Source organism: Pseudoliparis swirei, chromosome 23, assembly GCF_029220125.1.
Source record: "Pseudoliparis swirei isolate HS2019 ecotype Mariana Trench chromosome 23, NWPU_hadal_v1, whole genome shotgun sequence".
NCBI classification, from domain to species: domain Eukaryota; kingdom Metazoa; phylum Chordata; class Actinopteri; order Perciformes; family Liparidae; genus Pseudoliparis; species Pseudoliparis swirei.
In genome coordinates this window covers 13738290-13765041 of record NC_079410.1, presented here as the reverse complement: position 1 = coordinate 13765041, position 26752 = coordinate 13738290, and the positions used below count along the sequence as shown (strand labels likewise).

General features: G+C 38.5%; 3 protein-coding genes across 5 annotated transcripts; all 3 read right to left on the bottom strand.

Moving 5' to 3' along the window:
- Window positions 1–6123: 6123 nt before the first annotated feature.
- Window positions 6124–12016, bottom strand: LOC130188830 (G-protein-signaling modulator 2). 3 transcript variants are annotated; one of them, XM_056407346.1, is made up of 15 exons: window positions 11811–12016; window positions 11350–11470; window positions 11202–11260; window positions 10992–11090; window positions 10650–10803; window positions 10328–10491; window positions 9492–9665; window positions 9221–9362; window positions 8940–9109; window positions 8656–8817; window positions 8266–8419; window positions 8032–8180; window positions 7487–7660; window positions 7078–7116; window positions 6124–6992 (listed from the first exon to the last, which is right to left on the bottom strand). In XM_056407346.1, exons 1-15 carry the CDS (start codon window positions 11868–11870, stop codon window positions 6570–6572), a joined length of 2244 nt encoding a protein of 747 aa, XP_056263321.1. In that variant the 5' UTR covers window positions 11871–12016; the 3' UTR covers window positions 6124–6569. The 3 variants fall into 3 exon arrangements, with proteins under 3 accessions (XP_056263321.1, XP_056263322.1, XP_056263323.1); XM_056407348.1 differs by having other exon boundaries at window positions 6944–6992; window positions 7605–7660; XM_056407347.1 differs by lacking the exon at window positions 7487–7660.
- Window positions 12017–12788: 772 nt separating this feature from the next.
- stxbp2 (syntaxin binding protein 2) lies at window positions 12789–22722 on the bottom strand. The gene is made up of 19 exons (XM_056407354.1): window positions 22659–22722; window positions 20377–20426; window positions 20210–20291; window positions 19628–19704; window positions 19454–19529; window positions 19213–19316; window positions 18847–18995; window positions 18682–18766; window positions 17938–18068; window positions 17738–17845; window positions 17278–17335; window positions 17089–17154; window positions 16646–16726; window positions 15575–15716; window positions 15272–15378; window positions 15088–15186; window positions 14906–14991; window positions 13566–13726; window positions 12789–13468 (listed from the first exon to the last, which is right to left on the bottom strand). Exons 1-19 carry the CDS (start codon window positions 22693–22695, stop codon window positions 13389–13391), a joined length of 1779 nt encoding a protein of 592 aa, XP_056263329.1. The 5' UTR covers window positions 22696–22722; the 3' UTR covers window positions 12789–13388.
- Window positions 22723–24551: 1829 nt separating this feature from the next.
- On the bottom strand, window positions 24552–26488 carry LOC130188847 (protein PET100 homolog, mitochondrial). The gene is made up of 4 exons (XM_056407377.1): window positions 26380–26488; window positions 26112–26198; window positions 25747–25779; window positions 24552–25578 (listed from the first exon to the last, which is right to left on the bottom strand). Exons 1-4 carry the CDS (start codon window positions 26404–26406, stop codon window positions 25489–25491), a joined length of 237 nt encoding a protein of 78 aa, XP_056263352.1. The 5' UTR covers window positions 26407–26488; the 3' UTR covers window positions 24552–25488.
- Window positions 26489–26752: the final 264 nt, after the last annotated feature.

Genomic DNA, 26752 nt, shown 5'->3' with positions numbered 1-26752 from the left:
GACACATCAACTAGGGCGGGGATTGAACCTCCAACCCCCTGATAGAAAGACGGACCTGCTACCCACTGACTCATAGTCGACCCATATTATAATTGTAAAGAGATTTAGAAGATGATAACGTTTTATTCTCATAAAAGCCAACCAGTAAAAGGTAAAGTCGTAAATTACATTTCTAATAATTGCCAAAATCAAAGTGTTGGAAAATATTGTACAGTTGTGAAGAATGTGTTTCATAAATGAAATTTACAAATGTAACAAACCCTAATAGATGTGTATCCCTAAAGTCAAATGATTTCTACTAGTGCACAACTAGACAATAGATGTAAAAGACAACACAAACCTTCCCGATCAGTGATGCTATTCAATTTGTAAACACTTGGATTATTTCAGCTTTAGCCTCCCTGAGTCCCCACAACATGTTATGCTACCAATCCAAATTACAGACGTACAGAAATTATTAAATATTTCAGAATCTTGTTGAAACAGGTTTGATAGCTGCTCTGTAGTCCATGTAATACATTACATTATACACACTATTACATACAGTACATTGCAACCAAGAACTTTAGAGAACTCACAATATATATATTTGTAATCTCTCTCTCACTTATTTTCCTAAATAGCATGTAAACTGTTAAAAATATATTTCTGGCATGGGTGATGCATTCAGTTAATTAATTAATTGTATTTCATCAGCTGATTCTTTTCATTCCTTTTATTAATTATTAAAGTCTCTCTTCAATATTGTACCAGGCTGCACCAGGACAAAATATAAATATTCATACCCTTGTCGTTGTAGAAAATGCATTTGCTTTAACGCCAGTGGTGAAAATGTTTTTGACCATGGTAATACCTTGTGATCTTCTAAAGATGACACATAATGAGTCATGCCTGCTCAAAACTTGGAAATGAGAGTTCATCTTGGAGATGATCTCAGAATGTTGCTTCATTGAATCAGTCAGTAAAAACTCTTCCACTCAAACTGGATATGCTTCACCCCACGCAAGAAAATATTAATGCTATTTATGAGGAACATATTTCCACTATTAACATATCTGAGTTGGCAATCCTTCTGTTTCCAGGAGATACATCCTTGTCCAGTGTTAATGGAGAGGACATTGCCATCAGATATGAGATTAGTATGTCCAGTAACTTTACAACAGTGACATTTCAAGGCGTCTCCAAATTAAAAACCCATCACTGGCTGCAATATCCAAAAGAAAAGGACGCAAAGTCCTATCATAAACTGCTCATGTGTTCGATCAAATAATCCACAAACAATGCAGTGCACTTTGTCAATGTACCACTAGGTATGAAGTGGACATTACATCAGTTGTCAAATATGATCTGCTTTTTTCAAATCAAATCAGTGTCTCAAAACTGCAATCCCTCTGTTTATTGTTTGGGTGTTTTTTCTGAAAGGTTTTTCTGTTTGGTAAATTTTTCATTTCAGTCTGCAGAGCGGTTAATTTACACATCTCTTATCATCCATATATGTATTCACTACTTCATACTGTTATTATAATTGTAATGGCATTGTCATTGATCGTTCCTTCACAACACTGGAACTGATCAAACAAAAGGCTTTTTCGGCCTAACTAAACTGCACTTGAGGGCTAATGTTACTTAGCATATGGCTCATGTGTAACTTAGCTATCTTGTTATAATACTTATGTGTCATTTAAAGTCTGTAACAGGCAGTGGAAGGACCAAAACGCAATAACAAATGGTGGGTTGAAAGTAGAGGTTTATTCCGGCAGAATGCACAATGGAAACAGAAAAGGAAGAAAGCAGGAAACTTAGGGTTGGGGACAGAATATGATGGTGGTTACGAGGAGAGAGGCAAGGTGGAGAAGGGGGGAGAAGTGCTGGATGGTCTTGCAGAACACAGAGAACAAACCAGCAGTGACTGAATGAAGCTGGGGCTTGTATACTTAAGGGTGCAGTCGGGTCGGCAGGTGAATGTAATTGAGCTGACGAGGTAATACAGAAGGGAGTGAGTGCAGTAGGGTGGGCAGGTGAGTGGGATTGAGCTGACGAGCTGTGACCAACAGGTGTACAGAATAGGCTGATGAGATGGGTGTGACAAACAGGTGCACTGAATTAACTGATTAAGTGTGTGAACTGTGACAAAGTCCAAACAACTATGTCACAACAATTAAAATAAGCAGGCAAATGAGAACGTAATGTATATTAACCTTTTCAATCTCCTTTAGAAAAACACTTAAATATCTTGAAGCATTTATTAACAGGAACATGAATTAGTTCAATTGAATGGTTAAAGCTCTTCAGCACAAATGGTTAGGAGGTCTGACCCAGAAAGATAGTGCAACAGAGTTTTATACATCTACAATTATTATTGAAATGTTTGCCCTCTCCCCTGCTCCTCCCCGCAGTGTCTCCTTCCTTCATGCAGGCCTCGGTGCCTGCCTGAAAGATGTCGCTTGGCTGCAACCCACAGAGGTGAAAGTGAGGAACATAAATCCAAAATAGAAGACAAGATAAATACTTTTATTGTTCCTTTTCGCTGGCGTCGATCAGGCTAGGTCAAGATGAGCTGAACTCTGCTTTCAAAGTTCAGTAACACAGTTACACAGAAAAGAACACTAAGATAAAGTCCACTACACATAGCCGCATTCAAATGCTTCATAAGCCACAACCCATTTCAAGAGTCCTGTCCCAGCCATGTGCATCACTTTCTGTGTCCCTTGGAAACTGTTTCCGTTGTGTTGTGAGCTTTTTGCAGCGCTTTGTGCAAAACGCTGCTTGTGTTTTCTTGAATCGCAGTGCGTTGATGTCCCAGGGTCATCCTTCTACATGCCCACACAAATCCCTTTCAGAATGTAAATCTGAAACCATTGCATATTGATCTCTGGGATTATGGTAGGATTTAACATTGAGCCAGTAACACTTGTCACAGTGAGACACTCGCTGTTATGGAATGACAATTGGCCTGATATAAATGTGAACACATTGCAAATATTCAAGTACCCTCCTGTTGCTTAGATGTTTTCAGAGAGGCCACAGTTGGAATACATTAATAGATATCCTTACTTTTTGCCCAAGGTCACAATCATAAACATAAAATAAAAAAAATATTAACAACCTATTGGTATGTAATTAGATTTCTTCTTGACTGTACTGGGCCTTCTTTTTTTTGTTCCTAAGCCGAAATCAATGCATCAAGGCATCATCGTTTAACTAGAATAGAGGGCCAGGTTAAGTATGAGATAAACAATAAAGGTGCTCTTGCCTTTGTGGCAACAAACACACAGGAAGCACCGGTGTCCTAGGACCTTGGAGAAGTATCTATTTATGTGGACACTGCAGGCTAACTGGTTGTTCATTTGACTACCAAGATATTTTTAGGGGTAGAGTTTGGCTCTGTTGTTCTTATTGGCAACTGCAGGGGAGTCGCCAACAATGCATGTGATGGAAAGACAATTTCCTTTGGTTAGATGACAAGACAGTATCATATGACTATTCTACACAGCTGTCTGTATGCTTTTAATAAATGACTGTTGTGGCATGCTACAATGATATGCTTACTATTGTTTAATATGGTATCAGATCTCAATTATAACATAGATGTTAAGGTGTTTTAATACAGCAGCCTCAATTAATGCAAAATGTTTTCCTGATGAAAAACACAATTGTATATGGTTCACAAGAATATTCCAGTTAACTGGATATATATATAATTTAAATCCAATATTCGCTATAGTTTGAATGTAAAGAAAGCGTTGGTTAAAACATGCTAACTGGCATTGAGATAAACATGTATTGTATATTTGGAACAAACACAGGTAGTTTTACTGTTAGGTTCACCCTCTCCAACTTTCTTTTCCCCGGTAATTCGTTATCTCTTCACAAATCATTGCATTTCACGTTAGGAGCAATAAGTCTATTACATAAATCTGTAGACTGTAGAAAGTAAGCATACCAGAGAGATCCTCCCTTGGTCTGAGTCTGACCTTTATTCTGAAAGCATGAAAAAAATCACTCAAAGCAAAAGAGAGAGCTTATAACACACAGCATTTGTTTTTCTCAGTGTTACTACCGAGTCATTGAGGAGTTACTGGGTAGTAACACCAGAAACCTTCTCAGGCTCCTCCTTGCCAGACGTGTTAGTCATGTCATATTTCAGTTCAAGGGCAGAGTGCAGAGGCTACATCTACGAGACACAAGGACATACAAAGGAGAGTCTTCACTATTTTTCTCCTACTTCTAAAAAATGTTGATCTTTTCACTCGAGCTTAAGTAAGAACTTGCAGGAATAATACAAAATATGTTTGAGCTTTTAACTCATATTCAAATGCTAATGCTACACATCTAATGCCCCATTTGAATAAATAGCAGGTAAACCATAAAGTGAATCATCTCATTATTAAAATAGATCAAAATGTAAGGTAGCACTACAATGGGGAAATTGATAGTTCAACGTTTTGCTGCAGCACTGGTGGCAGTTACACTGGTGAAACGGAAACAACTCTGCATAGGGAATTTTATATCTTTATAATTGTATAATTTTGTCCCTCATGCTTTATAAATGTTATAACTATCGTACAGAGACTTGCTATAGAAACTATAGTTTGCTGCAGTTAGAGCAGACATCAAGAGCTGCTGTTTTTATACACTCCGCTTTTAGTTCTTTATAGTATTACAAAACAAAAACAATAAAATTACATCAAATGTGTTTATTTGAAAAGTATTGTGTTGTGTACCAAAATAGACCAAATGATTGTATTTGTTAGTTTACTTAACATAATGTCTACATTGTTGACATATGCTGTCGGCCTCAACTCAACACGATCTTGAAAATTTATAAAACTGGACCCCTCGTGAAAAAGTACCGTCAGTAACAGATGATAATATTATCAAGTTGGTATATTTTGGAACTTGATATATGACACCAGTAATGTACTTTATACCCAGTGGTACATTTTAAAAGTGCACTGCATTGTTTCTGGATTATGTTATCTAACACATGAACAGTTTATGATTGGCACATGTGTCCTATTCATTCTGATGTTGCAGCCAGTGATGAGTTTTAAATTTGGAGAAGCCTTGAAATGTCACTGGTGTTTAATTACTGGACATACTAATCTCAGATATCTGTTGGCAATGGTCTCTCCATTAAAACTGGACAAGTGTATTGTCTCTGCTGCATTGGAATAGAAGGATTGCCAACTCAGACAATTTAAGAACAAAAACATAAAAACAAGACTAATTAAGTGGCAAACTTAGTTTGAGTTGTCTCATTTATGCTTAAATCCAGCTCAAATCAGCTAATGCATTATGTTGCAGTCACAGTGAAACAGTATAATGGGCCTTGTGTGCATACACACATGCATACATATACATAGATACTCACGTACGTACATACCATTGTTACAAACTACCAGCCTTAAAAACGAGAGGGCTGCTCGGCCTAAAGTAGAGAAGCAGAGGGCTGACCTCTCCAGGGAGCTGGAGGAGATCAGTGAGAGGCTCGAGGAAGCTGGTGGAGCAACAACGGCTCAGATTGCGATGAACAAGAAGCAGGAGGCTGAGTTCCAGAAGCTGCGTCGTCGGGATCTTGAAGAGTCCACCCTGCAGCATGAAGCTACCGCAGCAGCTAAATGAGTATTTTAATTTGATACTGTAAGTGCATTTTTTATAAAATAAAACTGCAGTAATGTTTTGAATGCAGGACTTTTTCTTGTTACAGAGTATTCTTACACTGTGTGCAGCTCAAAGTCAAGGCATATGGGAGACAAGCTGAGAAAGCTTTGAGTCTATTAATGTGACTCATGCAGTAGAATAAATAAGACTATGAGCATTAGCAACTAAATTAATAATACTCCTGAACCTTTCACAGGAGGAGCAGGCCAACACTCACATGCCCAGGCACAGAGAGGTCCAGCTTGAGCTGGAGGAAGCTCAGGAGTCCCAGGAGGAGGAGGAGGAGGAGGAGGGTAAGTCCCAGGCCAACAAGCTGAGAGGTAACTGTTTCATTCTCTTTAACAGTGTCATGAATTAATAAATCGGTGCATATTCTTTCTCTATCTATATATTCTTTTATCTTCCAAAACAGGCTTGAAAAATTATGTGTTTAAAATCAAGAGCAAAAATGAAGTAGCGTTCAGGTTTAATTTGAGTTTTTATTGATTGGCAGAATAATGGTTTTAATTGCAACCTAGCTATTTTTGGATAAGCAGCTGAAACTACATTATCTTATACTGCAAACATTGAATTTACATTTGAAAAAGCAAAGCAAAGAGTTCTTACCCACACCACTAAGCTTTAAAACAAATACACCATGTGTACATGTATACATAACATTTAACCAGCAAAATCAGATCAGACTCAAACGCCTCAACAAATAAGCTACCCAGTTAAACAGTAAAAACAATACACTTTAGTTGTACGACAGTAAGAGCTTTTAGTTAGTGTGGGCAAATGAAAACTACGGATACAATTTTATAAACATTATTCAATCAATTATTTTCCAAGCCAATGACTGACACCTTACATTCATCTCTATTGCTTTCCGCAAAAGATAATTCACAAAGTGGTATACATGACTATTATTTATTGCCACCATCCTTCTTATCTTTCTTTCCACTCGTCTTTCCCTTTCCTTGCCCTGCATGTTCCCTCCCCTTTCCAGGATCCCCTTTCAGTTTATGTCCGTCTTGAGCCAAACTCTTCTGCAGCTGAGCTGTGTGAACCTTCTCAATCAGAGAGAAGCAGTCTTCATCTGGAGTGATGGGGCTGTTCATGCTCCCCTGTTTATGGTAGTTGGGAGACGGCGGCCTTGAGTGGGCGTTTCTGGGACTGGCATGGCTTGGAGAGCACTGCCTGGAATCTTCTTTTGGCATAACGTTTAGGTTAAAGGACATGGGCCTGCTCTGTCCTGGACTCAGAGGAATCACATGGTTATCGTAAGGGGCTCCGAGACTGAGGAAGACGTCAGGGAACATACATGCTTGGTTGGAATTCTTCAGTCCCTTTGACAGATAAGCATAGATGAAGAAATGCATCTTTTTTTTTAGCAGGCAACAAGCTCACAATATACACTGTGACACAGCTTACCTGCTCTGGTGTGAAGCGCATGGACACTCTAATTGTCACCTGTGAAGAAACAGCGTGTCATTGTTCTATACAAAGTCGTTCAGTGATGCTTCGTAGTTTTGTTCATTCATTGGTGGCCAAATGCGGAACAGTTCAAAGACTACAGTTTAAAAGAATCACTTAAAGCAGAAAGATGTATTATTATCAACAAAACTCACACATGGGAATCTTATCAAGGAGCATCGATTCCACCCTAACCGAAAAACTTAACACCCAAATTATAGACTCACAAGTTAGATTATTTCCTTTTCAACGACTTTAGAAAATATTATTATAGAACAACTATTTTGGTAAATGCATGCATTGCACTGACGTTACTTTATATGACCTTATAAAAAGTTATATCCACATTTTTGTTATATTAATGAACCTGTGCTGCAGAATTGAGCTTTTGCTGATGTTCTGTGACAGGGGTAAATGAAGCAGATTTGGGTAGAGCTCTGGGGGAGCCGGGCCCTGCCTCATCCGTCTGGCACGATGAGTTACACCTGTTAGTTGATGTTGTTGGGGTAATTTCAGGTGCGGTGATGTGTCGTGGAGAAGCCTTGCAGAAAGAAAATTAAAACAACAGGCAGTACTGCGCTGTGATTTTTAGAATCATAATTAACAGATATATTATATAATATATAATATTGTACAGATGTATAAAGGTATATGCTCCATGTCAGGAATTTTGAAATCTTTCACCAAAATCTTTTTAGCTCAGCTATTTTATAGGCGGTCCAAAAGTAACATTTCTGCTATGAATAGTAGAAATTAAGTTACGGTAATATAAACACAAGAAAATGCCTGCACACTGACAGACAAGCATCATGTGAGAATGTGACATAAAAGTTACAAGGAACTACATGTTGCAACAATTTGCAATATTCTTTATGTTTGCACCACTAATAATTGAAGTGTTGTGAAACTTACTGGGATTCCAGGCTTTGTATTTCTACCATTTTCATTTTTTTCAGAATTCCCACATTTCCCTGGGAGGGTAGGGAGCGCAACACGCTGATCGTCTTGCCGTCCTCCCCGACTGGAGGCAATGATTTTGAAGAATGCATCAGCGTCTGCGTCTGTTACAGAGAGACTAGTGTTATTTCTGTGACATCTCAGGGACAGAAAACACATACGTGACCTTTCCCTGTGTGTTTTTCTTACCTGTGGGTACACTATTTACAGCACTTCCATTGTGTTTGGGAGTTGCCGGTGTACTTCTGCTGGGTTGTAAAGAGCAACGTTGCTCATCCATACGTCCACCTTGTGCATGACTCATCATATTAAAGAACTTGTCCTGGTCAGCTGGAGACGCCTCCTAGTAAAGATGTAAAGGAAGGCAATGAGAAGTGGGACTACTCACAGACAATTTGGCAAATGGAGGCTGCCACTGAAATAAATCAGAAGATAAAATGAAACAAGTAATAATTTAAAAAAATGGAAAGACTGTGGAGGAGGAGCCTCCCTATGCATCATCTTAATTAAAATACATTATGATTACATGAGAGTAGATACTATAGTATAAGCTGTGTATTGTGCCGCATGACGTCTCACCTGCAGATGTTGGTCAGATTTGTCACTGCTCACGGAGGGAGACCTTAGGGGAGTTTTATTTGATGCATCTGGACTGGGATGCTCTTTAAATTGAGTAGATGGGGTACTCCGATTTGGGGAAAGTTGGGGTGCCTGACATCTCTGTTCATCCATCCTTGAGCCCTGTGGAAGAAAAATAGGATTCAGTTTTGTAATGTTGGGTCAAAAGAGTTGCAAATATTCTTCACCTGGAAACAACTTTTCATCATGGTTTCACAATGTCTTATTCTGTGTGTCGGACCAACCTGGACTTTGGAGACCATGGAACACAAGTAGCTTGCATCCCTCTCTGAAGCAGTTGATGTGGTACCTCCATTCTGTATCCCTGGCAACGAAGGAAGAGAGACCTGCTGGTCATCCAGCCGTCGGCCCTGAGAGTTGGCCAGCAGGCTGAAGAACTTTTCAGAATCTGGACCTGAAAAAAGAGACACGGTAGTTTTAGGGTAAAATGTGTCATCAATAAAAGCACAATTAAATTATCACTGTAAAAACATGAAATGTACGAGTAAAAACATTGTATTCTAACCGTTGGGCACAGTGCTCTGACTGGGTTTGTGTTTGGGTGTGGACTGGGGACTATTTAAGACACATCGCTGGTCATCCATTCGCCCACGCTGGGAATGATCCATAAAGGAGAAAAAATCTTCCTGTTCAGATGGATTCAAGTCCTATATGGAAGAAAGTGTACAGTACATATTAAGGTGAGTAAATAAATAATCTGGAACATAAATTAAATGCAAAAAACAAATGTGGTGTTTCGGGCTGCAGATCTAAGACCTTATTGTTTTAGTAACTACCGTTTTTTGAGACGCTGTATCTTTCGCCTTTGATTGTTCGAAGTCTGAGCCAGGGCTGAATGAGGCTGAACGCGGAGGGCCTGAACCGGCAGACAGATCCTTCTTTGGCAAAAGCTGGGTTGCCGGGGTTTGGAGTTGAGGTAGAGAGCACCTTTGCTCTTCCATTCTGGAACCCTGAAATGCACGAGCACTTCTCAGCGTTTTGATCAGGAGATCAATTTGAACACACAACATTTTGAACAAAACATAACTTGTAAGAGTGTGATCATAATAATCTTAGTTACTCTTATGTGTATCTAATATTTTAATGTTGTTAATCCTGCATCTATACTGTACGTTTTAAGAAATATTCTTTTCTAATTCCAATTTATACTGTTTTAGTATTTGTATTTTACACATGTATCCCAGTTCTTTGCATTTTCTATTCACTCTATACACTGTGGTTATATATTATATGCGTCTCATGCACATATTTGTACACATTTTATATATTTCTCATTCCTTATATCTTGTCTTTATTATTTACTTATAATCTCCACATACATTGTGTTATATATTATATATTGTATTGATGTACATCGTTTGTATTTTACATAGTCCTTTATTTCTATTTTTCTTATAATTATATATAAGAGCAACTGTAACACCAATTTACCTCCAGGTATTAATAAAGTATTTTTGATTCTGATTACATCTCATTTGTGCAAATTATTTTCCTCAATCTAGTTTCAAATCTGTGAAGCCACAGTCAACATCACCAATGTGTTTTTGTACTTTCATCAATTGCTGTTAAAAATGTAAAACATTTTATTCTTTAATAAATGGAAAGTACTAACCTGGACTTTAGAGACCATGTCACACAAGTGGCTTGAATCTTCTCCTGCGGATGTGGCATTTTCCTTTTTTAATCCTGATAATGGTGGAAGAGACACTTGCTGGTCGTCGAGCCGTTGGCTCCGAGTGTTGGCCAAGAGGTTGAATAACTTTTCAGAATCTAGATCTGGGAAGATGACATGTGAGAACAGGTGGAATAGTTAAGGAACTATGCAGAAAATACCTCTAAAAACAAAAATGCAACATATCTTAAACTGGATCTGTTGGGAAGAAATGGGAAGTAGAGGTAATTGCAAGAACTGCACAGCCAGTTTTAATGTTCACCTGTGTTTGAGGTACTCATCACAGGCTTTTTGTCTGCGTGTTTCGGTGTGCAGGGAGCACTCTTGCTAGAATCTAAGGAACGGCGCTGGTCGTCCACGTTTCCACGCTGACTATGGCTGATCAGAATTATCTGTTGCTCATCAGATAATTCGTCCTATTGAGTAAATACAGTGAGATTAGGATTTTACCAAAGTAAGGATGAACAACATTTCAATAATGCATACATACATCATTGTCAAAATGGTCAGGGGGGAAATAACTGTAACCATTAAAGCAACAAGAATGACACAGTGGGACAGAACAGACTAGTATAAAATTAGTACAGTTATGCTCAGAGCAAACCTGTAATTTGTTGTCTAGTACCAGCAGATGCTTCCTGTGTGTATCCGGAGTACTCTCTGTCACAGAAATCTGAGGTGCAGAGCCGTGATGTTTATTACCCTTCGGTCCCGAAGGAAATAAGTCACATTTGAGGATGACGTCAGTCATATATTGATCCTACCAGCTGTGCAGGTGCATGCACTTAGCCTATCACAACCTGGAGTCTCATACCTGGTAGTTCAATCCTAGCATTGACAGTTCATCACAGTGTTTCCCATCGTAGTTTGAACCTGTGGGGAGTAGGGGTTAAACAATCAACAATCAATCTGCAAAAGGACACGTAGAATGCAGATGGTATCCTTTTGTCTTCAGTCCTAACCTGCAGGTGTGGTTTTAAGTTGTCCAGTTTTAACAGGATTCAAAGAGCAACACTGATCTTCCATTCGTCCACGCTGTGCGTAATTCATTATGTTGAGGATCGACTCATGTTCTGGGTTTTCCTGTTGAGCCCGGATTAAAAGCAAATCGTGTGAAATATCATAACTTTAACGGTCCGAAAGCAAAAAAGAAATTAATTTTAAAAATATGTTTTCTTTGTATTCTCTCAGAGTTAGGGAACCCATGATACCAATGCAAAATGTGGAAGTAGTATCAAAATGTTACATTTTACATAGCCAACTAATAAAATACAATGTAGAAGAATAAACATGATTGCTTAAAAGATTTGCTTAAAAGATTTGCCTAAAGATAACAAAAATATACTTAATTATATTCTGTACAATAATAATCATGTACACATTTACAAGCATAGCAATGCATGTGTGGCTGTAAAGGTCTTACCTGCACAGTGTCAGTAGCTTTTGATTTTGAGTCCACTTGAGCACCCTCCATCACAGACATTTTTTTTCTTCTTCTTTTTTTAAAGGTGTCCCTGACAAGATCAAGTGAGAAAAAGTAAAGAAAGTTACACAAAAGTACCTAAAGTAAGTGAGGAAAAACCCATGCAATACTTCTTGAATGCATCTCCTGTATGTGCAGTGGGAATGAAGCTCCCGATTGATGCTACTCCAAATGTGTACTGGGTATGCTTGGTGGAAAGCTTTTAAAAAGAGTTAAATCCTGAGTCTTAGCCCATTGCCATTAGGAGCCAAGCCAGTGCCCTGAGCATCATAGTATCATCTGTAATCCCAGATGAAAACGTAATCCTCAGCATGGCGAGGGATGATCTGTTTTCACCAGTAGGTGTACTGATTCTACCTTTTAAGCTAACACAATACTTAGTTTATATTTTTATTTTAAGCCCCCACATTGTAAATGTATGGTACATGTAAGCTAATGATGTGATAACTAAATGCACACAACTGGCACATTTGTGATAAAATTATGATTTATTTTTTTACTCAAATCATGTATGCAAATTGTCATATAAGATATACTGATGAAAAGGATCAAATATTAAATTACCTTGTACTCTAAACATGGAGAAAGATTAACGGAACAATAAAGTATAAAAATACTTATTGGTCAAAGCTTTAGAAATATTAAAGTAACTTATGCGGCATATTTAAAATAGAGATGTTTAAGTATATTCTCTTGAAGGTAAGAATATTAGGATAGCATGTTCGAGGTGGTTGAATGCAATAAAAAAGTAAAAAGATGTCAGAAATGATTTAAAATAAGCATGGCCGTATATTCTTGACTTTGGAATCAGCAATCGAGACAAAGCTTTAAAGAAACCATGAGTTGAGATTATTTTGTCACACATAAAACAATTTTTTTTTTTTTATAGGTATGCTGAAAGTGAAAGTCCAGACACAATTTCAAGTGAATATCATGTTTCTTTTATTACTAATTGTTCACAACAAAGAAACAAACACCCACAACACTTACTCTAATGAATATATTAAAGCATATGTTAACTGTGCAAAAAGAGGTACCAGAAGAAAAAAAGTATTCCACACTTAATATCACTGAATATACGTTACATACTTATATTGGCTTATATACATCCACATTAAGACTTTTGGTGCGAGATGATTCCGTTTTCAGGGAATGATGAGATTTTTAAAGTACAAAATAAGGAAGATCTAACAAATATATTGTAGTAACAAAAATAACTATTTGAATGAGAATAGTAAAATAATCAAGATATTAATCATGTCTAATTAAATATTTTAATACAATCTAAATCACAGCAGTATACAGAGCCCAATTTAGCCCAATTTAAAAAACAACAACAATAAAAAGACATTCTTAAACAAAATACAGAATCACAAATGTTTCCTTCCATGGCTACAATTTAAGATTTATCCTCATGTTTCACTTCAGATATAGAACAGTAGACCAGCAACCAAACATCTCCAATGAAAGACTAAACCTTTATTCCAGTGTGCACGTCCCTCTTCAGGATCTAACCATCTAACAATCAGGATTAGGAACTTGGTCCAGACTCTTCAGGTCGTTGAGGAAGCTGGTTGGAGTCAGGATGTGGGAAGACCCTGTCAACGAGAAAGTCATATTTAGAATAAAGAGACCTCTTGAACGCGGCATTCTTTGGGGACAGAAATCATGGCCTGCTCAACAGCGGTCACTTACCAATCAGTACTTCCCATTTCCCATCCGTGGCTCGAGTGACTTCGTAGGCAGCGCGCATTTCTGAATGCGACAGCCCACCAATCACAAATATAATAAGTCGAGGGCCAGTGCGATATTCTGTTGGAGATTTATTTTTGTGCCAATGTCCAAACCGTGCACTGCTGCAAAAGAATTAAAACAATAATTCAGCAACAAGAAACTTAAGCAGCTACTTTCATCACATTGAAACAATCCATCAATAATCATAGCCAATTTGAATGAGAATACTTTAATGGTATGCAATGCTTTTATACTGTATTCATATTCAGAAATTGGCTCTGGTAAGTAATTGTGAAAATCCTATAAGTAAATTGGTCCTTTGGGCAGCATGTCAGAACACCAAACGTGTTCACTCAAAATCAGCTGAGGATGTGCAAGTAATAAGTATTGCATGTTATTTAAATGCTTTGTTTATTACCCTGCTAATCAGTTTTAGAATATTTTTTTAAAGAGATCAAATGAACCTCTTTTCTAACTGTCATGTCCAGTTATATACAGTATATATTGTGTTAACATGATTGACCACTTTAATTCTGCACTTTGCTAAAAAGGAAGTGAATTATATTATAAGTGAATTCAGACCATTAGAGTATTTATAAGCAGCGTCATCATGGTAGGAATTCCCTGGCGGATTATAAATTATTTAACATAAAACTGGCTTAATTTCCTTTTTTCTCCTTGAATCACTTTTTCCTCAAGCTCAGCTCAGTTACAGGGATAAAAGCTTTTGACAACATTAATCTGTCTGTTACCCCAGTTAATATTGTCGTTCTAAAAAAACTAAAAAAAAAACTAGAATTAGTGCTTCTGCCAACCAGCCATGTCCCTCCAAAATGAAACAATATCATCATTTTTATCTTATTAGCATATACATTCAGAGTTATGGCCAAAAACATGTTTTGAGAGGTCAGTGACCTTTGACCACCAGACTCTTATTGTTTATGCTTAAATTCAAGAGGACCTTTGTGCCAAATTCCCAAGATATCGTATTCACGAAAATGGACCGGGTTATGAAACGGATCAGGTTCATGAGAAAGGGCAGGAGAAGATAAACATGAAGAGAATTGTTAAGCAGAGAATGAAAATGATAGGAATAGAGACCCAGAAAGCAAAGGAAAATAATTAAAAGAACTAAACTAATTAACATATATCACCTTGGAACATTAGAAGGGGAAAAAAAGGCAAATTTCAACATGTTTTTTTATTATTAACCATTAACCAATTATTTACTTATGTGAATTGTAATAAAGTAACAATGTGCGTTTCATATTTGAGAGACTATTTATTCCAGCAGCACGTACCTGATGGTCGTCTGAGTTGTGTTGATGGGAGATGGATCAGAGATGAAGGGCCACTGCTTACGGTCCAGTTTGTCCTCGATGGCATTCTGAGTTACAGAAACACGGATCTTTAAAAAATCTGAAGGGCAAAACTGAGCAGGTGTGCCTGCAACATTATACATATTATTAGGGCTTTAAAATACCTCCATGACGTCTTTGATGATGGGAACCCATCTCGAGAGCTGGTAGGTGCTCTCTGTGCGCTGCTTGTGCTCAGGCAGTGCTTTCCCAGCATTGCGGCCCTGACGAACAACATGACGCGAGTAAGAAATACTGAGGGAAAATTATATTTTAAAACTATAACCATATTTTAATCTAGACACTTACCCCAGCTATAATGTTGCAGCCCAGGTTCTGCAGGTTGGTGATGATGTTGCTGTCGGCCTGGATGTTTGCATGCTGGATGAGCTTGGCAAGGTTCTCCTCCCCGATGCCTGCGTGGATAAACAGACATTTAAACATGCTGAAGGCAACGACACCACTTGATTCTCTCACACTTCACATCACACCTTGTATCTTGTTAATAACTCGTGTAGATCAACAGTCACACACAACATATTGTATGCACACAAAAAAGTTGGTTTCAAAATGTTGTATTAGTTCAAATAGAAAGTTTCGACAAAATCGCACCTTTTTTCTTGTGGAATATGTACAGCAGTATGATGCGGATTTTATCATAGGCCTCAATTTCATTGTTGAGGAGCACCGGAACAATGCTCTTCATGGCATCCTTTAGAGGCTCCCCTTCTTCATTTGCTCCCATTGCAAGGTCCTGTGGAAGACTCCTGTGTTTAACCATTAACGTCAACTACAATCTCAATTACAGGCGTCAGCTGACGGACGACTCACAGGGCAGCTGACAGGAGGATGACTTTCCTTTGACTCTTATTAAATATCTTTTTTTTTTTACCCCCCTTTTTATTTTCTGGCAATACTATGGTTTAAAGAATAAAAGTTGAATAAAAGTGTCACAGACTTTCACCAAACTTCTTAGAAAGGTTTTCGTCTCTTTGATGAAAGACACCATCCTAGATTGCACAGAAACACTAAAACAATGACCAGCTGACTAGGAGCTGTTGCTGGTTGGATTACACTGGCCATCTTTGAGCCAAAACATGCCCATTGGATTAAAGAGGCAGCTTTCAGACATGCCGACACTCCATTAGTGCAGTTTAGTGATTCAGTCGTATAAAAAGGGCCCATTAACACTTGCATTTCATAATGCCAAAACAATGCATCGCTTAACATTTCCTGTGTGCTTAGGACTCATCTGAAGCTGGACTAGATGAGTCAGAATGACTCCCCTCAGGGGGACAAAGCATGTTTGGCTCATACATAAAACACACTGGGGCTTGGCAGCGGTCAGGGCCGGGGCTTTATCCCAGGCTCATATTGATGGAGGGATTTCCACATTACTTAGTAGGATGTGTGTTATGCCTTCACACTAATGACACCACACAGCTTCTCCTGCATTTCTGCAGATATATATGGATGATGGTGTCCGGCCACAAGCTTCTTATTCAATATTACAATTCTACATTAAATATCACAAATATCTCAGTGAAGCTATAAATAAAAGCGTCATGATGTCGAGGTCACTCTGCGTGGAGAGTGAGAGAGACACTTAGTTGATCCCCTGTGATATAAAAACTACAGACTGACAAATTCCAGGAATATTAAACTACTAAAGCGAGTACTGACCTGTTCCACTTCACAAAGCTTATCAAGAGAAGCCTTGAATGTCTTCATACAAGCTTCGGCTAGGTGCAAGTGAGTAGAGTACTGTGAATAAAAATGAATTAGGAGTATTATTAATTCATGTCATCCTCAAATGATCAATAAAACCTATAAAACATTTTTCTTAAAGTTAAAGGCAAAACTGACAACTCTGATGGGAGACTTTCTGGAGCTACTCCAGAGATGATTGACATGGTGGACCATTAATGTATGGGGAAATTAACTTAATCATTTATATTGAGACTTTACAATCCAAAATGCCTCCAAATACAAAATGCTCCATTCTTAGAGGGAAATACTCTGTAGAATAAAGTTCTGATCCTGTACAGATGAGAGTACTCGCTTTAAAATAGAAATATGATCATTAGATGATAATATTAACAGTGAGGAGTTTTCATCCCACTCACCATGCTCAGCTCCTTTTGGTACTGAGGCATCTTCTTTAACATCTGAGAGAGATCTTTTATATTGGCCTAGGATGCAACACAGTTTGATTAAAAAATGGCAATAAAACATAAAAGCAGTCTTCATCTTATATCATGAACATGGAAATGTAATAATGACTGAAGCAAGATGAGAACTTCATGAACACTCACATTGTCGGTGCACATCCTCTTGCTCTGACAAAAGGTGCGAAGAAGCTCCGTCACTTTCCTGCAACAATGGGTTTTGAAAATGATTAGTCACCTTATGCAGCATGTTTAATTAATAATAATATTACTGAGCAACCAAAATGCAACCTAGTTTGATTCGAGTAACTTAAAAAGGTCAAAATGTGACCTTGTATACACAGTAAATGTAAAGACAGACATCCCCAAAGCTGTTTTTTTTAAAAGCTAAACTTAAAAGCTTCAATATAATTGTTAAAGATAAGATTGCATTACTCTCCACCAAATATGACACTACTATGTAACTTATCACTTTCATTTATTGGCATATTATTGTGTACAATGGCTAACTTGTGTGTTTTCAGTAGTAATATAAAACCAGGAGAAAGCAATGACCAGTACTTGTTGGGATAAGAGTGATATTCTCCTGTCGTCGTGACACACTTACTTAGTGACATCCGCAATGTGCATATGTCTGAGCTGAACCCAGAGCTCGTCGTCTTCGTCCAATAGCACTTCTCTGTCATTTGAATTCCCAATGCCGGTTGACTGATAACTTTACAAAACAAAACAAGTACACACACAATTGACTATGGTTGGACAAGACAGCACAGTGATCTGGCACAGTGTAATATGACGCTCACTCACGTGTAGATATCCTGTTTGATGTCCAGCAAGTCGTAGGCCATTGCCTGGAAGGTCAACTCGTGAAGAATAGGCGTGATGGGATCAAACCCACGATCAACAATCAGTAGCTGGGATCGCGCCTTGTCTGCACCCTAAAACCCATGAACATAAGGGATTTCATTTCAAACTAATCACAGATTTGATGGACAAATGCAGAATAAATTAGGATCTAATCTACAGTATTCATGACATTTAAGGCCCTTCATTATCTTTTTGTAAATCAGTCATGCAGTGAAAGTCTTATCAGCTATTCTCAAAACGAGTTCATCACCCGCCTGATGCAGCGTGAGGCAGCACTTTGGCAAAATTGTCGAGTGCAGTAAAAAGATAAACAAAGAATGCTTAGACAGCAGAGCCTTGTTCTGCACTTCCGATGTGTGGAGGCAAAAAGAAAAACAGTGATACATGCCTTTTAAGAGCCATCTCTGGAGAAAGGAATTGTCAGCTAAGAAAGAAGAAAAGGAAGAGAGAAAAAGGAAAAGGTCCAGCAAAGCGTGAGAAAAGTACAGGAATTGAAACCCAGAAACCATAGAAACGTCCTGTGAAGGTGAAGAGCTGCCGAATCCCAAAAGAAGTATATTCTCTGATGCAGAAAAGTTGGTTTAGCAGGAAAAAAGCAGCGTAAGAAGTTAGAATACAATAATTGTATTAATACAGTAGAGAACGTAAGAATTGTTGTGGCTGGGGATCCAAGTAGTTCCTCACCTCTCCCATACTTGGGTTGTCAGCTTTGTGAGCAGTAAGGCGCTGGTAGACCTCCTCAGCCAGTCTAGCATTCTCCTCTGGTCCCCTTAGATGGATAGAAACAACTGAATCAGCAAAATCAGTGAAAAGCCACTGTTAGTTGACTTGTATGCAAGGCTTTCATACTTGCGGTAACGGATTGAAGGGTACTCCTTGAGGGTATCACACAGGGTCGCAATCTGCTCTGCCAGATTTTCCAGCATTTTGTCTTTGTTTTCATTTGGCTTAGAACTGTAGAAGGAGTACAAGGAGTGTGGATCATCCAGGGAGAATACCTGTCGGGGTGAGAGGGATTGAGATTTGTCTCAATTAAGCAATATCATTTATGTTTACAACAAGCAAGCTACAATGAAAGAAACAAGGAAATTATTTTTTGAAAATTCTGTTAATAATAACCCCAGAGCTAAGGGAGAAATCACTCGTTTGTTTGACTCAGAAAAATGTGGATAAAAGAATCAAGTTGGTTCAAGTAAAGAGGAGATCATTCCTTACCTGAGACTCATATGGCAGGAAAGCAACATTGATCTCTTTCAAAGTCTTGACAACCTTGGAAACTCTGGATCTCCCAATCTCAGCAAACAGACTATCTGGACAAGCTGAACATAAATGAATACATTAGAAATGGCAATATCTTAATGTAGGTATTCAGTATATGTTTTACACTGTTTTTTTTCCATGGAATTAACGTGAAAATAATGATTAAAATATGCACAGTAGAAAGAAAAAATCTTACTATCGGTGAAGAAGATGTGTGCTGCTTTGTAAGTAAAGGCAGCATCTTTGAAGTCTTTTATGAGAGCATGAACGGACTGTAATTAAAAACAAATTGCGTTTAAAACTTTAGGATAGAGAGAAAAATCCTAATGAACACAGAATAATGTGTAGAAGGTAAAAGGCAAAAGCTGACCTTCTCCACAGGTGAAATCAAATAAATGGCCTCCAAACTAGAGATGGGCTCCCTACGTTTATTGATGTCCTCCACAACTGAAAAGCATAAAACAGACGATTTTTTATTAAATATAAACAATCTGACTTGATCAATATGCACGTGCAAATAAAACATCATCGTCATGTTGTAAAATAAAAGAACAAAATCGGTGAGTGCTGGCATGAACTCCGAGCAGGGCACAACAGCAATCGCCCATGGGAAATTCACAAATTTTCTTCTTCTTTTAATTCTAATATTTGTTTTTCAAAAGCTTGATCTCGCGTGTATGCAACTGATCTAGAGCAGGGCTATTCAACTTCAGTAGCAAGTGGGCCAAATAAGAAAATCACAGGGGGTGTGAGGGCCGCACAGAATATTGATGAGTTGTTGACGGGGGGGGGGGGTGCTAGTGAGAGGCGCGCGCGAACCGAGAAGGATTGTTGACGGGGGGGGGGGGGGTGCTAGTGAGAGTCGCGCGGGCCAGAGTTAAACTCAAGCGGGCCGCTAGTTGAAGAGGCCTGATCTAGAGGATGCATGAACATTGACCATCTGAATACTTACTGGTCACCCCCTCTGCCAAAATGTCTGACATCTTGCAGCAGGAGGACAGAATTCGCATGCTCATGTGATCCACGATAAGAACCTGGAGATAGACAAGATAAACAGACGTTATAAATTCAGTGTGACAAAATCAGGGGATTTCTTCATTCCCATTGAGCAACAGTTACCTTCCATTCTCCATCCTTCTTCACACTCTTTATGACTCCATTGAGGATTTCTGTAGAATAATTAAATTCATGTATGGTTACAGATCGATCAATCAATTAATCATTTGGAAACATTTCTTGCGCCGCATATAAAATGTTTATCTGAATTTTAGCAACGACTCAGATACGTAAATATCTGGCAGGACTAACATCATACCATAATGATATTAATAAATGTGAAACCTATTATTTGCAGTGACTCCCAGTTTTGATGCAGCAGCCATTCAGAATTTATATCGTTCATTTTTGTGAATATTCTTCTTTACCATGTATGACCAAGAGTGACATTTAAAATACTGCGGATCAGTGGATGAAGAGTAAAAAAAATACATGTGATTTAAATGTGGTCATTTCTGCCTCTAGACAAAGAGACCAGGAATTCTCTTGAAACAAACCCACATTTAGTACTTGTATTTACCAACTCAGTTAGTTGGGTGCAACTTCCCCATGTGATATTGTTTACGATTACGATGCAGATCAGACTTCATAGACACAACAGCTGAGGTGTGAAACTGCAAAACTGACGGTTTCCTGAAGTGTTTTATTGTGGAAGTAGGCCATCTTGCCCTAAATACCCTCAAATAAAACATACAGAGCAACAAAGCAAAGGTGCTGTTCCACAAAACAAAATCCATTAGCGTGGCTATTCTTTAGGCCATCATATGTACACCAGTAAGTGGGAGGCTTACCCCTCAGCTGAATACATTGATGGGATATCGTGTTCATCCCTCGACTTCTTGTTTAACCGGATTAGAAACACAATGTGACTCGCAAAGACACAGGATTGATTCTTATTGGCCAAGTCGTATTACCACGTCTATTCACTGCTAATTGCTGATAATTGGCTGGTTAGTCCAACAGTTAATTTTAAAGAAAACTAATATTCCTCTATACCTTATATTAACGATCATTATCATTATGTTGTGAATTTTTTCTACAATAAATTGGTGAGGTTTCTGAATAGTTCACTGGATACTGGATCAATATTTGTTTTCTGGGTCAGGACTAGATATGTATACTCTAGTCTGTACCAACGGGAACCACGTGGAAAATGAATCACTGACAAATCATGGCCAACCCATTTCCAAACAGACAACTGGAAAAGATGACAACTTTAAACTGGGGCCTTCCGCCTTAAAGCAGGCCATCAAACCTGCAATCTCTATGCTTAAATTAGCTTCTGTCGATTAACAATATTTCCAAGCATTACATCGAGCTCATAAGACCTGTCCACATGCCACCGCAATAACAACGTTTGCAGATTTCCAAAGCCCAGCCCCACAAATATGTCTTTTATATTAAACTCAGTGGCAATTGAAACATATAGAAAACAGACAGCTCTGAAACTCACATTTATACATAGGCCTAGTAAAAACATAGAGCAAGTAATTGTTGCTCTGATCTCTGAGTCGTGGGCAAGATCAGAGTAACTTGTATAACAAGTTGAAAAGATTTTCGCAATTCCGTGCGACTGTTTTTTTCACACTGAACTCCTCCCCATGACATCATGAAAAGCTTGCGTCAGTGTCTAACTAAATGTACCTTTAAGTGCAAATACTATGAATGCAAATACTTGTAAATGTTATATAAACGTATATAATGATAAATAGCCATAACAATGACATAATGCTAGTTGTCTTTGTGGTGATTTGTGAACACACAAGGTTTAATTAATCATAATATAGGTTTGATATAACAGATCATTTAAAAGCTGAATTGATTCTAAAACGCTTTTGAAAAACTAGTGAGGCGACTAGTAAAGAAGTGAATATTGAAATATCAGCTACATTAAACAACTACAAAGTTTGAATTTAAGTGACGTTTAATTCCGTCCATCGTGACGTTACGTCTGGTGTCACGTCAGTCCATCTCGAGTGAAGCGCTCGGACTTCCTCCCGGGCGAGCTGGCTAATGTTAGCTTATATCTCGGACTGTCACAACACCACTCACTTTATCGATTTATACATCCGCCGACAGCAAACACACATTTATCGGCGGCGTTGCCCACACGAGCAACACGACACCAGTGTGTGTCGATGACTTGTCAGCGATGGCCGTATTCCCTCGGGTGACGTTCGTATTGTAATTGGGACTAGAACAGGAAGAACCTGAGGTCGACCGGCAGTATTTCTGATACAGATTCAACGAGCCCCCACGAGACGAATCGTGTCAACAACCTGTGTATGCGAGTTGTTAGCAACTTCTGAACGCGGATACAGCGAGTAAACGAATGTATTACTTACTTTCTCCAACTACCGCTTTCAGCCCACTCGGTGCCATCTTGACAGCGATCTGCTGGCTCGCTGGTCGGTCACTTCCTTGTTGTTAAAGCCCGTGTGACTCGAGCACACGGCCGTCGACAGGGGAATGCTGCCCTCTACTGGCTGATGATGCTATTGCATGAACACGTCCCTTGGGTTTCGTCCCAATGTGTTGTTAACCTGGTTGAAATCAAATGTAACTACATTCATTATATTTTTAATTTAGTCCTGAATCATCACTAGCCAGTGTATCTAGTAGCTACAGATATCATCGGTCTGACAATCACATCATAAAAAACTACTGACTTCCAAAAATGAATGGCGGACCGGAAAAAATAAACAACTGCAAGACATAAATACATACTCTCGTTTGCCAGTGCCTCAAGAGACTGACTATGAGACAAACAGGTCACTTTTGTATCCGTTAATATATTTGAAAGTATCATTTGATGAGCCTTGGAGAAAATAAAATATCACTTGGCACTCTCCCATATATTCACATTTGTGAGATCACAAGATAGATATGCAGGTTCGAAAAAGGGTCACGGTATAATTTTCAGTTTGATACTTTGTATTCAAAATGCTTTATGAGTCCCACCTCTTAAAACAAGCATTGCCTTGTGACTGTTGCTTTTCCACTCCAACCGGGACATAGTTGTTGTGAAATTCTGGGCACACTTATCAGATTAACAGAGTTACTCAATGAATAGTGATGTAGTATCATATGATATGCCATAGCACCATCATTCCACTTCATATAGGGTGTTAAATCAGAAACGGTTTATTGCCAAGTTCCTTATACATACAAGGTATTTATTTGGCTAGGTGATTGGTGCATAACAATAAACACAGTGCAATAGCATAATACATTATTTCAAAATAGAAAATATGAAATTGTAATATGGCAATCTAATAAGAGTATGTTAAAACAAGTATGTTATCAACGTGTCTCATGTATGATAAAAGAGAAAAGTAAATCACTACGATAGGCAGCAGTCGGCCCTGTCCTTGGCAGTGGCTGCAGCTTTCCTGACGGTGATGGAGGAGGAGAGGATGGACTCAAGGATGGCAGTTGTGGCAGCTGTGGAGATGTGTGGGGGTGTGGTTAATGGGATGGTGTCTAATTGGCCCCAGCTGAAGCTAATCGATGTGTGTGATTAGCCCTCAGCTATATAAGCGGCAGAGGCGCAGTCTGCATCCTGAAGTGAATAAAGATATTGCCAACTATCCCTTTTGTTGCTAATCCTTGGTGCTTTTGGGGGGGAACAGCCACAGACTTGTCACAGCAGTGTATTACTGAACCATCATGGTTTTTGGCAGCTTGAACTTCTTCAGTGACCTCAGGAAGAACTTCCTTTGCTGCAGCATTCTCGGTGACGAAGCTGATGCTCAACTCTGACTTGAGGTCCTTATCGTGGAGCCTAGGAACAGCGTCAACAAAGGGGTCACACAGGGTGATGGGGCGGGTGGGGCAGCGTTCTTGCAGAAATCCAAAACCATTTTCACTGTCTTTAGAGGGTTGAGATCTTAGTTGTTTATTCCTCACCAGGTCACCTGATGGTCAATTTCCCACCTTACTTATCCCCACCAGAGATGAGTCCAATGAAGGCGGTGTCATCCGCAAACTATTGGAGCTTGACGGACTGGTGACTGGAGGTGCAGCTGTTGATATACAAGGAGAAGCGCCTTGGGAGGAACCGGTGCTGATGGTGCGAGAGACTGAGACATGTCACTAACCCATGTTAATATTGGCTGCTGGTCAAACCAGCTCTCCTCTGGTCACAAAGCGGCATCTTAACCCAAGGTTAGAGATGTGGCCGTAGAATGCACAGCACGTCAGATACAGCTTCAGAAGCACAACCATCCATGCTGAAAGTCGTTAAAACCCACCTTGACTTTAATGAAAAATAGCATTACATTGATATGTTAACCAGAACTTCATACATAGTCAGTGCCTCAATTAAAATTCCTCCAACCCCGCAACTGTTTTTATATAAACCCAGTGGATGAAAGAAAGCTTTTACAACAGTGATATGAAGAAAATAAAACAATGTATTTGTCACCGCATCACACACAACTGAATTATCACTGGTGCAGCCAGTTGTTTTTCATTAAGAATGAATGCAGCAAAAACATAGAGCTCATTGAAAAAAACCTGCTGCGACCAGTGAAATATGAAATTTTATTTTCCAATAAGATGACCCATAACATGAACGAAAGATTACCCAGAATGTACATTAAAAGCTTAAAGTAAAAGTTGCTGCCATCTGTGCCTCTAATCAAATCGGATATGAAGTCGGTAAATATACAGTCAGCTATTTTGTATTTTCAGTTTTGCTCAATTCAAATCAATTTATGGAGATGTGCTTTGTGATTTGGTCTCTTATGTCTCTTTCTGTTACATATAAACAATTCTCAATTACAGCCCCGGTGATACAATATTGTAAAGCACTCAACTGGAAAATAATATCTACGTTTAATAGGCATTGCTCGTCACAAAATAAATTATGAAAATTACATTCGATCTAACTGGATATATAACTCAAATAACAAGTGTATGACAATGCACAGCAAATAATCAGCCATTTAAACATAGAATTATGGTATCTGAAAAGTATTTGGTGAAAAAAATGACATCCCACTTGACATATGCGGATCGCACACATTAGGGATGTGTTAACTTCTCAGAGATTTCCGATGTGTCGTGCTCTTACTCCAGTCCCACCAATTTTCGTATTATCCAAGAAATACTGCCAAATAATCCTCCATCGGTGGGGCTGGGAATATATGCAGTTCTTCAAAAACATAATCTTCAATTTTCAGACACCATAGAATACTTTTGTAATCGCTGCTGCTCCTTATGAAGATGCAGTCGCTCTTTGAAGTCCTCCATCTCTTTCCTCTGAAAATAAATATAGCACAATAATGAGCATATATTGTGCTTCACTGCCGTAGTTTGATTAGACTTCACTACACACACTGCTTTTTATGGATACTTTACAAAACCATTCACAAATTATTACTAAGGTTTATTATTAGACCTAAATGAAATGAATAAATGAAAACGTACATGCAGTCCTTCTTCAGGGGGGAAGATTTCCCTCTGGATTCCATAAAAAATGCCAGAAGAAAAAGAGAAATTAGTTATTACAAGAAGAACACCTGGCCTCTCTGAGTGGACTGATCAAGTATGGTGAAATATAAAATAATAATAATAATAACTATATTTATATAGCACCTTTAAAAACAGAGTTTACTAAGTGCTCTACAGAGAAGCAAAGCAAAACTAATAGAATGGTAAGATACAAATATGAAATAAAAAAACTAAATTAGGGTAACCAAATAACTGCATAAAAGGACGACATCACTTAAAAGCTGTTCTATAAAAATGGGGTTTAAGAAGTGATTTAAAAGAAGTTAGATAGCATAGCTTACCTTTCTCTTTATGATGTACTCTTCAAAATACTCTGCCTGATTTGAGATCCAGAACATGGTCACGGGAAATGAAATATACAGCATCATCTGCTCAAAAACAAATAGATCAGCAAATAGAAAGACGGTTACACCATGACCACATTTAGCCAAATGATATTTACTAGCGAGATCGAAGCACTAAACATGGACCAATGTGTGTGCAATTAAATCTTAAAATCACTACATATTAAATGTCGACGGACGTTGTTTCAAAACATGTACTACTTACTCTAAACATCTCGATTTTAACACCCATTTTAGATTCGGCACCGGACTGACAACAGTGAAACGTTATCTAAACTCCTAACATCGCCGAAAGACATTCACACTACTTCCGGGTAAGTGACTCGGAAACCATGACGCATCCGCTTGCGTTGTCATAAATACCTATATTTTAACACGGTTGAAAATAGACACACGCATCATATTTGATATTATACCCATTTTTTCCTCTTGATAAAATGCAATTTGGAAAGTTCAAAATATGCCGCTCACGTTTAGATCGCAGCTGACCTTTGGTTTAGTGAAGGCGCAGGAGTTGTCCGCTAGGAGGCGCTGCAAACCATTGATTTTGTCCTGAGACCCATTGTCCCTGTGCTTTT

Excerpts from the sequence above, each read along its gene's own strand:
- stxbp2 (XM_056407354.1), bottom strand. The coding sequence starts at position 22,695 with ATGGCACCGAGTGGGCTGAAAGCGGTAGTTGGAGAAA. Across the intron at positions 19,705-20,209 it reads TTTGGCAGAGGGGGTGACCA|TTGTGGAGGACATCAATAAA; the intron begins GTAAGTATTCAG and ends TATGCTTTTCAG. Across the intron at positions 17,155-17,277 it reads AGAGGATGTGCACCGACAAT|GCCAATATAAAAGATCTCTC; the intron begins GTGAGTGTTCAT and ends GTTGCATCCTAG.
- LOC130188830 (XM_056407346.1), bottom strand. The coding sequence starts at position 11,870 with ATGTCTGTGATGGAGGGTGCTCAAGTGGACTCAAAATCAAAAGCTACT. Across the intron at positions 10,804-10,991 it reads TACTAGACAACAAATTACAG|GACGAATTATCTGATGAGCA; the intron begins GTTTGCTCTGAG and ends TTTACTCAATAG. Across the intron at positions 7,117-7,486 it reads AGCTCAATTCTGCAGCACAG|GTGACAATTAGAGTGTCCAT; the intron begins GTTCATTAATAT and ends GTTTCTTCACAG.
- LOC130188847 (XM_056407377.1), bottom strand. The coding sequence starts at position 26,406 with ATGGGTGTTAAAATCGAGATGTTTAGA. Across the intron at positions 26,199-26,379 it reads TTAAAATCGAGATGTTTAGA|ATGATGCTGTATATTTCATT; the intron begins GTAAGTAGTACA and ends GTTTTTGAGCAG. Across the intron at positions 25,579-25,746 it reads CCCCTGAAGAAGGACTGCAT|AGGAAAGAGATGGAGGACTT; the intron begins GTACGTTTTCAT and ends ATTTATTTTCAG.